Raw genomic sequence first — 13,623 nt, 5'->3', positions numbered from 1 at the left:
GCTGACACAGCCTCATCTCACTTTCAGAGGAAAACAAACCCACTGGAATGAGCTTCCAGTTTTACAAAAGTAGTGTTTCCTCTGAACTATTAGTCACAGCATAAGCATCATTAGTGTTTGAAGCTCAGTTGTTCTGGGATGGGCCCCATGGAAGGTTCGTGTACTTATCATTCCAGTGTGTCCCTCCCATGGACAAGGTTTCTATTCCTTCCCTAGAGACTAACACACTGACTCAGCTAATATATATTCTAGTCCATGTCTTCTGGTTCCATAGCCCATGTCTTAATGACACATCAGGCAGACAGTGGTAGTTGAAATTGAATGTGCCTGGAACTCACCTAGAGGACTAACTGAAACCCAGAAGGCTAGCCCTACTCCCAGCCCAGAGGTCTTGGTTCAATAGAATCTGGTTGAGGTACCGGGATAAAGAATTTTATTTCTTTAAGAAGTGAGTGATGTTGCTGCTTGTAGTTTAAGAAGAAAGGGAATCATTGGGTTGCTAAGTGACATATCCCAGGTGCTATTTTGTAAGACAAAACTGAAGTTCAGACTCTTTAGGATCCTATTCTCCCTCTCCTCCACCTCCCAGGGACTCACATAGCCCAGGCTGGCCTTGAACTCATCATGTAACTGAACACAATCTTAAACTTCTGAGCTCTCTGCTTCAGTTTCTCAAATGCTTAGAAAACATGTGTGCACTGCTCTGCCAGGCTTTTAAATGACAAGGGTCAAGTCTAGTTGTGCATTCAAGGCAAGCAGTCCACAAACTGAGTGACAGTCCAGCCTCTAAGGTGCTGTTGTTAAGACTTTGTTGAGTGTGGGAGAGCCCTTACAGAGTCCTATGGGCATTTCCAGGAATGCCTCCCAGTTCTTTCTTAAAGCCTCAGCAAACAGGTTGACTTAAAATATCAGATACATGTGTAGGAAAAGAAGAGGGAGATGAACTAGTGTGGAGGATACAGCTTTAGATACACAGCCGTTCACACACTGCAGATGGGAGTTGCCGCCGTGTGCCGAGCTGATGTGGTCCTATTTTAATGCAGAAATAGTCTTTCTAGCCATGCAAAGTTAATTGTGTTGCTTGTCAATCACTCTGGGACTGCAATATGATTTGCCAGAACATGATGCAAAGGCACATCTCATTTTCTTAAGAAAGTAAGAGTGGTGGTTAAAGATTTGGATGGAGGCAAGGAAGGAATAATTGCATTAGAGCAAATTAGTTTCCCTTATAAAAAAGAAAAAGGAGGGACAAGAACAAGGGAGGAATAGAGGCAGGAGATGCCCCACACTAAGCAGTCTGTTTGTCTAGTGGGATATATTCCAAATGCAAATGTATTTTCATAGGAAAGGCATTTCAAACCTCTCTTCCCTACTGACCCTTCCGCCTAGAAAATAAATTACATTTTTTGAATAGGCTCAAATGTAACTGTTCACAATGGTTATCAGGTGGCTCCATGCTCACACTGAAATTTGTGCAGAACTGTGTATGGTTTTGTATATGCACATTTCCCCAGGGAAAGTACATATTTTTAATCAGATTACCAAAAGTATCTGTGGAAGCATGCCCTCACTAGAGCCAGTGTGGGATATATGAGAAGGGCCAAACCTGTCTTGGGACCACATGTGGGGTGACTATTATTCTCATGTGTGAGCTGGGGGGATCCTTGGCTACTTTTGGTGTCTAGGACAGGCTACCAAGCATCTGTGCCAATATCTCTCTGATGACTCTTGAATTTACTGATCTTGGACGTTGGGGGCTCATTACTTGCTATGCATAGACCAGTGGTTGTGTGGTTCTTAGGGTTTATTCTTACACAAGGCAACGTTAAGATGCTTGCTCCAGGGATACTGTTCGATCATTATTATGGTGATAGGAGTTGCCCTGAAATACTTTTCTAGGTAACTCTAGATGCTGTATGTACATGTGTCCTAAGAGGTTACTTGAGGATATGTAGAGCATCTTAATCAAAGACTGCAGTGGCTAATAGATGGTCAAAAGCTTGCCAACTTGACAGACTGTAGAATCTCATGTCTGTGAGGAAGGGTCTAAATTGGGTTAGCTGTTCTTGGAGGAACCACTTGACTGTGGGCAGCCATGGTCCTGGGTTCCCAGACTGAGTAGAAAGAGAAAAAACAGCAGACCACAGGCATCCATCTTTCTCTGCTTTCTGACTGGAGATCCAATGTGAACAGCTGACTCAGGCTCCTGGTATCATGCCTTCCGTGATTCGGAAGACTGTACCCATATATGGCAAGACAGAATAAAGCACCCCTTCCTTCTGTAAAATTTTTTAGTCTGATATTTTGTGGTGGCAACAAGGAAAGTATAGGCTATAGGTAACATAGTACAAAGACTAGAGCCCCGTAGCCAATGCTGGATGTTTCGACTGAGATCTATGATGTCCCTATGATGCTTCCTAGGGGCAGAATGCTGTATCGCCAATACAACATATACAGTGCGTACTTTATAAGTATCTATTCAATGTAGTGAAGCAAGGTCTATGCTGCTTGCTGCTCAAGGAAGGGGATTAACTGCTGTGTCCTATATGGGAAGGAAGGGGATTAACTGCTGTGTCCTATATGGGATGCTGGGCTCAGTCTTGTGAGTGTCTATCCGATTCTACCTATACTGCCAACCTGTAGGCTCCTTGGAATGGAAACACCCTAATGAGTAAGTTCTCATGAATGTGACTCATTGGATGAAAGGAGGAAGAGAAAAACATGCATTCATTGGACTTGTTGAGACAGTCTACTAACTGAGGTACTATGGAATGCATAAACTATTGGTGTGTCTCCCTCCATCAATGACTATTTCTGTGCTTAAGGGATAGTATGGGGCTTGTGAACTGGAGGGGCTCCCTGGCAAAGAGGAAACGTATATATGAAGGCAGAAATGAAAGATCCACCTGTGTATCCCTTAAGAACAGAGGGGCACTGATAGAGGGGAGCCTTGGCAACTTACAAAAATGTCAATAGCCACATCAACCTCACCAGGATTAGCTGCAGTCCAGTGATCATGTCCTAGCACGGGCCTTACTGAGCCATATCCTTGTATGGCTCTTCCTATTTCATCCTTCATCAACCCCGTGAAGCCAGGTGCATGTTTTACTCTCCTTTCAAGGAGACTGTGTATCTCCTTGTAGCTTTCCAGGGCAGTAAAACACTGTATTTACTAAGCATTCACTCTCTGGTGTCAAATTCATTTACTGTTGGCAGCTGATATGAGTGGCTCCCTGCCTTTTGTGCTTTCTAAGATCCCTTTATTGTCCAAGGGCAGAAGTATTGTTCCAGGAGTGATAATTGTATATTGATATTTCTAAAGAATTTTATTTTAGGTATGGTGGGGCAAAGAAGAGAGGACCTCTTTATATTCTAATTAGTTTAACTGCTGGGCGGGGCAAAAATGATTACAGAGAAACGTATGTTTAATGAGTTTCCTTGGATGCTCACGTTAGTGCTGGATGCCTCCAAGGACAACCCTAAGCTCCACAGAGGTTGCCATGAAGTCTGTTATACATCACATGTGTGTATGTGTGAGAGTACGAATGTGTGTGCATCTGCATGTATGTGTATGTATGTATGCATGTGTACATGTGTATGTATGTTTTCTACCAAAACCAGAAAATATAGAAGCCCTGTATGGATCTAGAATACAGAACACCTTTGGGGCTAGAAAGACTAGTATCATAAACTTATATTAGATATTTCATGAAAAGGAGTTTGTAGATAAATCTATCTTCATTTGGGGACATTAAGAAAATATTCTTCCTCAATAAATGTGTTTTGTGAGAAAGTGTCTTAGAAAACATGGAAATGGCTTTCTCACAGGGCAATATCTTAATAAAGAAGTCTGGAAAGAGATAGACATAATCTTGTCATCCCCATCTTCTCTTCTGGGGTGCCTTGTCTGAAGGCCCATGCTTGGCTAAGGACTCTTCTCTGCTAAACATCCCTCTGTGTTACCATCTATCCCATCAGTCAGGATCATTGCCTTATATATTGGTTCTAAATCCCATCCCCAGAAGCTGCTGCAAATGTGACACAGACAACAGAGCATAAACTCTGGCTGCTGCCAAGTGTGTGGTGCTTGGCTGCAGAGAGCAGGAGTAAAGGGGTCATTTAAACTTAGCCACCTTCCTCCAGTGGAGTTCTGAATCAGCAGCTTTGGAACACTGTGGTTCCTAGACCACCTTATGATGGATGTGGCAGGCCCTGGAAACAGGTGGATCTGCAGCATTTTTGTCTATCGCTTCTTCTCAGCCCACAATCTGGTGTCTCACTCCTCTGGGAAATCTATGCTCTGGGTACCACTGTTTTTGCTTAATAATAATAATAATAATAATAATAATAATAATAATAATAATAATAATAATAAGCTGTCTTCCTTGTAATGTAAGTCAAAGAATCCAGAGGAAAAAAGGAAATTTTCCTCTTGGATTGTGATTTGGCCCCTTCCAATGGCATGCAAATGAATTCTAGCTATTTACAATCTGGTAAAATATAGGTAGCTAAACAAATTTCCACTGCTTAGCAGTACTTTGGGTCTTACAGATTCTTGACAGCAGCACTCTGCCCATACTGAGAATTCTATATAATTTATTTTTATGTGTGTGTGTGTGTGTGTTATGGATGTGTATGATACTTGCATATGAATGTATCTCTATGTATGCATGGAGGGCATTGTGGGTCTTATGCATTATCTATCACTCTCTAACTTATTATGTTGATGCAGGGTCTCATTGAATTGGAAGCTTACTCTGTTGAGCTAGTCTGGCTGGCTAGCCAGCTCCCAGGGTGGACCTGTCTCCAGCTTTGCAATGCTGGCATCACAGACACTCTTAGACATGCCTAGCTGCTTTACATGGTGTTAGGTTCAAACACAGGTCTTCATGCTGGAGAAGCAATCGCTCTACCTCGGTGAGCTATTGCCCCAGCATCTGACACTGGCTATTCTGCCTTAACTTCTGACTCCAGAATTTCAGTCATAGGGTCTTCTCCCAGCACAGTTGAACTCCACACCTGTTCCTTAGCACATGCAACTATTTATGCTCCGCTGTGTGCTCCACATAGATCCATGGTGTGTTTTTGTGAGCGGTAGGGTGCAAGCCAACATTGCAGCCAGTAGAGTTAGGAGGACTCCTGAAATATTACACTTTCATCTCTTTCAAAGGAGCCATGAACATGTTGTGTACCATTTGGAAGGGCCTGTTTCTCCCTGGCGAACGTGACATTCATTAGCTATGCATGGTTATGCAAGGCAAAGAGCACATTCATTATAAGTTAGTAAATTTCGATTTTATAGCAGGTGTGTTATGTTGAGGATTTTATAAATTGTTCATGGGAGGATTGGCCATATAATTTTACTTTAATTTTTTTTTTCCTGTTCAATATAGTAGGGAGATACTGACTAGGGGTATAATACAGAAAAGCTACAATTACCATGTACTAAGATGATGATTTTCCAGACAGAACAAAGTGGCATAAATGTGCTATTTTGCATTTATGGCTTACGAATCTTTCTTTAGCAGTAGCATAAACCCAGATGATTAGTTATCTGTTTCTACTCCTACCCAGTGCCTTCCATAACACATGTACGGAATAGGCTCATATTGGGTGGGCGGTCATACAGATTAGAGGCAAAGGTCAGTTCCTCTGTAGCACACAGAGAGATACACTGGAGGTATGGAGAGACTCTAAAGCCAGTTGGTTCTTCCTTTGTTATCATATATAGTCTCCCTTGTTGTCATTTTTGACAACAGTAAGAAACCTTGCTCTGACTCACACTGATGATTTACCCAAGAAACTCCATGTCAGTAATTCCGTTTCTTTTGTTGCCTTCTTCTCTCACTTTGGTGATTTCTCCTAGCCTCATTCCTGAGGAGGCTACAGCCCTGAAGGAGCCTTTGTCTTTTTCACACCCTTCAGCTCTGGTCTTTTGGAGTGGGCGAGGCAGTGAATATATAATGAGAAGAATATTTTCCTTTGTCATCAGTATTTCGAGGGAGCTGGGGTAATTGAGATCTCCTAAAAGATTTATATGCAGCAAAGCTTTTAAGAAAATGCTTTTAACCCTTTTCGGTTGGTCCCGAGCAGAAACATTCTTTCTGCAGACCAAAACGCTAGTCACTGGCCTGGAAAACTCGCATCAGATTCCCCTGAGTACAGCCAAATCTTCTACGCCATGGAAGTTAAGTCCAGTACAATTTGAGCTTTTAGCCAGACAATGCTTTGCCCTGAGGGCCGGGCTATCATGAGGATCACAGGATGTTTAAGCAGTGTTCAGAGACAAGGATGTTGTCCACTTGATAATATCACATGGGTCTATCCTGTGGTAATAATCAAAAGTATCCTAGACCTTATCCTAGCACAGGGCCACTACCTTAGAGGACCTCTCTCTCTCTGTGCCAGGGGTGGAGGAATGTCCTTCCAAGATCCCCTAACAGAAGTGCAGAAGTGTCATTTTAGGGTTGCTTGCCTGAAAGTCAGCCAACCTTTCTTTCCCTCCATTCATCTCCCACTCCCTCCTTTCTTCCCAACCATCCCTAGGTTTATAGCTGTCAGCAATAATGTCTAGCCACAGAAGGCCTCGGTTGGCAGCGGAGAAGAGAAGGAACGGAATAGGCTGTTTTTGGAAAAGGCAAGTAAAAGGCGAATTAACTGTCATTTTATCTCCGTTGGGAATGTTTTCTTTGACTCAACACCTAATTTTCTCAGGCCAAAATTCACACTCCTGGGAATGCAAAAATGCCCACGGGGACGAAAGCAAGATCACCCCAGTGAATTGTATGCATGGGAAACCTTGTGTCCCTTTGCATTCAAGGGGTAAATAGAGTTCAACCTCCTTAATAAGCAGATGCTCAAAATCATCAGAAATACATCTTTGGCTGCAACCATTTCTCCGTTCTCCAGCATTCAGTCTCACAGAGAATTTCCATAACAACATGTGACATGTAGAATGTTTAAAGGCACCAACCATGACCAGACAAATTACACTCATTTTTCAACACTCTTCGCAAGGTGCTTTGCAGCAGACGCATTAGGCTGCATGCTGGGGGAATTGTGCGGGGGGCGGGGGGAGAGGTTCTGGTGGGGTGGTCAAGACCGTCATGCACTCCATGCCTCTGGGGAGGGAGAGCAGGTGCAGGTGCCCCACCCCACCCCAGGAGGCAACACTTACCCGCCATAGGCCGGGATTGGGGGTGGGGGCGCTGCAGCCCTGAAGGTATTGTACACGGTGCGACCACGGCCTCGAAGGTGAGCCCCTCGGTATGCAGCTGCAGCAGTGGCGGCCGGATAAGGGAAGCCAGGCACTACGACAGAGGTGAGAGAGCAGGACACTGTGAGACGCGCCGGTAGCCGGTCGAGGACCATTTTCTGGACCCTATTTACATGGCAAGAAGATGGGATGACCCGTCCTACTCTCTATCGGCAAGGCCAAAGGTAAGCAGAAGTTTTGCGAACCTGGAACGGAACCTGGTGAGCATGGTGGAGGAAAAGACAGAAGTTTCTGACCATGAGGGTAAAGGAAATGACAGACATTTAAGAGGATTCCTGACCGCAGAAAAGCTCCCCACATAAACTTAAGTTACAGAGAAGTAAATGGAAATCCTTATGTGCTATGCCTCAACTACCATAAAGTATATACAGGCACATATGTGAGTGTCTCTATTCCTATACCTAGGTACATGTCTGGGAGACCTCACAGCCTTTTGGAAAATATGTTTGTATGATGAGGAGTTATGCCTGGCAATGCCTTGCGTCTACAATCGCCTCTTGGCAGGCCCTTCCTCCCTCCCACACTTGCAGATCTGAACTCCTCTCTGAGGGCCAAGCAGCAATCAGGAAATGAGTCTGTAGCTTCCTCTCATCCTGAGCCTCACAATGTGTACTTGTGCTGACTTAAAAGGCTCCAAACCTTATCCCATCCAGAGGCTAGGTTACCTGAAACCTGTCCGTGAAAAGCCACTGTCTGTAAAAGTTACAATGAGGGCCCAGAAGCCAGAAATGAAGGCCACACCAGGAATTCAGGATCTCTGTAACAGCCCCACATACCCAAGTTCCCTTTGCAAGGCTTCTGAGGGGCTTGTGAGACAAGTGGGAGTATTCTCAATCACAGGACACTGAAGACAGTCTCCGCCAGTCCACACTGTTCAAAGTGTGGCTACCCCTTCCCACCGTTACCTTTAAGAGCAGAAGAACCCTGCCACATGCATTTTATCATATTCAAGAGTCATTCTCACACACCCTCAGGTTTAAACCTGGGTAGGAGATGTGGGAAGAATGTACTCACACGCATATTCGCACATGTGCACAGACAGACAGACAGACATAGCACAAGAAAGAAAACTCGATAAGTATACATAGGCCTAAAAAGCACCTGCTCCCTGGAGGTAGAGGTTACCACACAGTGACCTTGGAGGTCTTAGAGTAATGTCCTCCACCTATGCACAGAGGGGGTGGTCAAGACAAGGCTGTTCTCAGTTCTGTATGGATTTCTAGCAAGGATTATTCCCTTGAGGTGAAGACCAACTGTCAGTGATTGTCTGGAATTCGGGACTTGCATTTGAAGGTGGAGCAGAGAGAGTCCTTTGTGATATTTTTCTTTGCAACATGAGTAAAATACCGAGATCATAGAACAAAGGCAGACTGGATTTATCCTCCTGTTTGAACTGTTTTACAATTATGATGAAAGACAAAGTGTGTGGATTTATTGAACTCATGTCAGTCTCTAGCAACCAGTTTCCTGGGTTGTACTACAACCCATGTGGCAGAATCCGGACCTGGTTGACTGTGGACGGAAATAGTTTGATCCCGATTCTGTCTAGCCCTGATTCAAATAAACATGTGATAGAATGTCTGCCTTTTTAAAGTACAGAAAAAGTACAGTGAGGCTGAACAGCTGGCTTGCTGTGTGAGGGCACTCAGATATGATGTTAACCCATTTCTCATCCCTCTCTTTGGAGCCACAGGGGTGATGACCGGGTTTGCCATGCCTTCTTGGCGGACTTAGGAGTCCAGGTATCTTGTGAAGCAGAGGCTTGACATTGGATTGAAGAGAGCAAGTGCTGAAATTAGTGAAACCAGGGCTCCATTCTGTGCTCCCCTCTTTTGCTTGGCTGAGCTAAGTGCTTGTAGATATGGAGGTGAGGCTCTGGGCTCTTCCAAGCAGAGCTTGTTAGCACAATCCTTTCCCAGTGAAGGGGACAAAGACTACAGAGCAATGTCTGACTTAAACATGGCTTCCAGGGAGGCCAAGTCCCTGTGAGCAAATCAGAGCCTCTAGCGATCTCGCTGTGAGTGGGCCACAGTCCTCATGTAGAAAGTGAGCCCCATGCTGGTCCCCCAGAAGAATGGTTCCTGTTTCTCTTTCCCTCCCTACTACTCCATGCACATTTCTCTCTCCTATCTCAAAATTTTAAGACAGACTTTCTCTGTGTAGCCCTATATGGCTTGGAAGCTGCTCTCCATCTTATGGCAACGACACTTGCCTCTGCTTCCCAAGTGCTAGAAGGGTGTGTGTGTGTGTGTGTGTGTGTGTGTGTGTGTGTACACCACCTTGTTCCATTCCAGACATCCTCTTGTCAAGACTGAAACAAGGGCAAGTCAAATTGGAAAGTGAGGGAGGGCTAGCTAGAAGGAGAAGGAAGTAGGGATTGAGAAAATGAGGGGTCATCAAATTGACATTCTATCCTTTTATACTGTCTGCCTACCTCCTACTTCCCTTCCTCCCTCCACCCTTCCTCCTTCCTCTATATTCCTCTTACTTCTCCTCATTTCCTTCCATTTCCCCCCATTCTTCTCCTGTCTGTCACCCCTTCCTTCCTTTGATCTCATCGTTCCTTTATATACCCCACACAATAACACTTCCTTCTGAAGGCAGATGCTCTGGGCTTCGCGTGTCAAAATCAAGTAGCCTGAATTGCTTAAAGAGAGAGGAAGCACTCTTGATTGGTCCTAGACCACACGCTCCATTAGGACAGGGCTCTCCATCTGCCCTGCTCTCTGGTTTGGACGTGCATCTAACTGAAATCAGTTCAGACCTTGTTCATCCTTTGGTCCTTAACTGCCTGTTTGCTTCTAAGGAGAGCACAGTCCCTCTTCTCCACTGTCTGCTTTCTATCACTGCCCAGACCCTCAGATAAGTACAGTTTCTTCAGGCCTAGAAAGATCATTTCTCCTGTGGTCCTAAGAGGACTGTGAAATGTCCCAGAAATGCCACTAGATACAGCATACACAATTCTCCAGTAGAAGGAAAAACGGCTTAAACAAATGTGCCACTAACAAGTATTAAAAGCCTCAGTTTGTTTAAGTCACTTCGATTTTAGTATCTATGGCATGTTTCAAAAACGGCTCATTTGGGAGAATGCTTGCTTTCACAGCATAGTAACCTGCATTTCTGAGCCTTAGAATTTATATTTACAAAGGAATAAAGACCAGGCACACAATAGGATAGCCTTATTGTCTTAGGACAGAAGAGGTAGAAGTAGGCAGCTAGCTGGTGTTTGTTTGTTACCCAGTTAAACCTTACTCGTGAGTCTCAGACCATGAAAGATCTTGCCTAACTAACACGGTGGGCCATCCTTCAGGAGGATTGGGACCCAAGACTATCCACAGATGCGGTCTCTCCTTGACCTAACACACAGAATGCATTGGGACCCAAGACTATTCACAGGCACGCATGCGCGTGCTCTCTCTCTCTCTGACCCAACATGCAGAATGCTGCTTGGTCTGGGTAAAGTCTCTCAGACAGGCAGTGTTGACGAAAAGCTATTTATACCACACCATCTAGATAGCCCATAAACGAAGTGCTTCCTGCCCAATCCAGCAACCGCTTTCCCTGAGCACAGCAGTTGGGTGAAACAAGCGAGTCAGTGCCCATTCATATCCGTGTGGCAGGACTTTTGGAGTCATTGCCCGCGTCCCTGTCCTCTGCTTTTCTCCCATGCCTGCTGATGAGAGCACAGCTGTCATGTGCCACAAAGTTACAGAGTCAGTCTCAAGGGCAAAGAGCACATCTTTTCATTAGACTTCTTTTATTCGCTTAGAGTGGAAAAAAAGTGGAGATTTTCTTACTTGCTTACTGGGTGTAGTGGTTTAGAAACGCTGACATGTAGGTAAATGTGTGTTTGAAGCAACTGCAGATTAAACACAACCGAATGGATTTATTCTTCAAATATACAGTGGGAAAAATCCCTCTTAATGTTTCATTTCCTCTGTGATACAACACTTATCTTGCTGAATTAAAAGTATTTTACCATCTATGTTCGTTCTGGCTCAAGAGTCTGCGTCCAGTAAATGGATAATAAATGCTTAGTAAGCGCAATGCCGAATTAAAAGCACATGGCCTCATTTTCTGGAATGGAATATACCAGGGCCAAAATAAAATACATAAGTATGTCACCTTTGCTAATATTTCTATACAAACTGGGTCTGGTGGTTCCTACCTGTAATATCAGCACTTAGGATGCTGAGACAGAGGTATAAGACCTTGAGACCAGCCTGAGCTATACAGAGAGAGGCTATCTCAAAGAAACAAAATAAAAACCAATCAACAAACAACCAACAATGATGCTGGAAAAACAGAATGATGTCAGCTTCTTAGCATGTTTAGAGCCATAACTCTCGAGTTGTCTTCTCCAGCTCCTGATCAATAACTTGAGGTTATTAAATACCTAAATAAAACCCACTGACAATGGTGATATTCAAGTTGATTTGTGGATGCAGGATTCAATTCTGACTCTTTTTTATTTCTGAATAGAGAAATGAGGAAGGGAAAACTCATACATGCCATCTTAAACCTGGACAGCATGAATCAATGTTTTGGAAGTCTGGTATCGACAAAATAAAATTAGATTTAGCTCATAAGCTTCAGAAAAGCACAGAGAAGGAACAAAAACAAAGCTGTGTGACATGTGTCCATTTCCAGCTCTACCCCAGCCCTGAAAAAGCCCTCCAAATAAAGAAATAAAGGTAAGTAGAGGTTGGGGGTGTTACCTCACCCTTGGGAAGAAGGGATCTTCCTACACTGTGGAACCTCAATGGAACAGATCGCTAAGTGAAGAAACAGGGGTTTACTGTGAGACTTAAGGGTCAAAGGTTTGAAATAAAAGACGTGTGTGTATCAAACATCCAAATGATCCAAATCATCTACTGTTCCTGCCTCCTCTCCCTCAAAAAACAAAGCTCCCGCCTCCAATGCTCCATGTTCATGTATTTACAGTGACGAGCGCCTCCTCCCTCTCCGTCTCCAGTATGAACATGGTGCTTACCTTCGAAAATGAACACAAATGAGATCATTTCACTAGCCCGGAAATCCCAAGAGAAGAAGCACAATGCCGGTGGAAAATCCTTGAGGGTTGTAAACTGCATATTAAAGTTTTAGAGCTCCTAGAGAGGCAGGCAAATAGCAGATGCATACCCCGACAGGGGGGCAGATTCTGCAACACAGCCATAAACATAGACAGGCGGCTTTAATGGGCAATTATTCCTTGCATTTTTGTGCTGGGTTGAATTTGCATGTGATTGCCAGCTGCCCCGTAAAGGTGTTACCACCGAGTGTGTGGTGTTCTCTTTGTCTGGTACCTCCCCTACCACTCTTCTCTGAAACCCTCCTTCTTCCTTCACCCTTTGAAGATGTGAAGACACCCGTGTACTTGTGGTAGTAGGTAACGGACAGCAGGGAGCACTCAGATGCTTGAATTTGGGGGCACAAGTGTGTCTGAAGCCTCAGGTTCAGGGTCTTAGTGGATTCCCTGGTAGCAGGGACTCACATTTCATGTGTCAGACTATAAGTTAAGATATGACACCACCGTTAACAGATGCACTGAGGCATTATACACGGCCAGCCTAGCTTTGAAGAGGCATACCATTGTGCAGAAAACGGTTCAGTGAGCGGTCCAAAAATCTGATTCTTTTTTTTCAGAATGCCCCCCAAATGTTAACTTCTGTTTTCAAAATGAATCCAAAATGAAAGTCCCCCAAACTGGTTTAGAACCCAGGGTTCACACATGACTAAGTCACCTCTCTAAGTGGCATTAAGTGCAAATGTAATATGACAGGCTATATTAAATTATACGTCAAAATACAAAGGTTTTCTTTTAATCAAGTAATTTCTAGGGTGTGGGGGGAAGGTGATTTGTTCTTTCAGGTATTTATATAGGGACCCCAAACAGCTCTTGAATTTGTAGAATTTCTGTTTCTTCCACTCACAGGGATTTATGTTAGAAACCCACAATTGGGATCCACCCCTGTTTCAGCACAAACGACGTTAAATGCTGCTGCATGGAAGTGAATAAATCTACATTTTGGACAAACTGCTTCCTTATAGGACATCCTCATTTGAAATGCATTGAATGGGAAAACAAAAAAAAAATTCTAATTAATGTACAACTCTAATCACCATTCTCCACATGGAAGAGTAATTTTTCACTGTTCATTTGCTTGGTTTAATCTCAACACTGACATAACAGAAACGCAATGCTCTATAAATCTCCGCTCGTTTCTTTCTTTAATATTCATATTCCATTGAACTGCGGAAGCTTGTTGCTGTATTCGGCTACAGCACCCGAAAGTGTCGATAAAAATATTGTGAAAGGCGAGATGTGTTTTTTTGCTGGCTGCGCT

General features: G+C 43.9%; 1 protein-coding gene across 4 annotated transcripts in view; it reads right to left on the bottom strand.

Moving 5' to 3' along the window:
- Positions 1-13,623, bottom strand: part of RBFOX1 (RNA binding fox-1 homolog 1) — a 335,551-nt gene that overhangs the window by 52,381 nt on the left and 269,547 nt on the right. For all 4 annotated transcript variants that reach the window (XM_080942246.1, XM_080942245.1, XM_080942247.1 and 1 more), the window contains exon 9: positions 7,178-7,310. In XM_080942246.1, coding sequence (XP_080798372.1) covers positions 7,178-7,310 — 133 coding nt within the window. The remainder of the gene's footprint in view (positions 1-7,177; positions 7,311-13,623) is intronic.

This window comes from Micromys minutus, assembly GCF_963924665.1.
Source record: "Micromys minutus genome assembly, chromosome: 31".
Taxonomy (NCBI): Eukaryota; Metazoa; Chordata; class Mammalia; order Rodentia; family Muridae; genus Micromys; species Micromys minutus.
The sequence above is the reverse complement of the archived record's forward strand: the minus strand, read 5'-3'. Positions and strand labels throughout refer to the sequence as shown.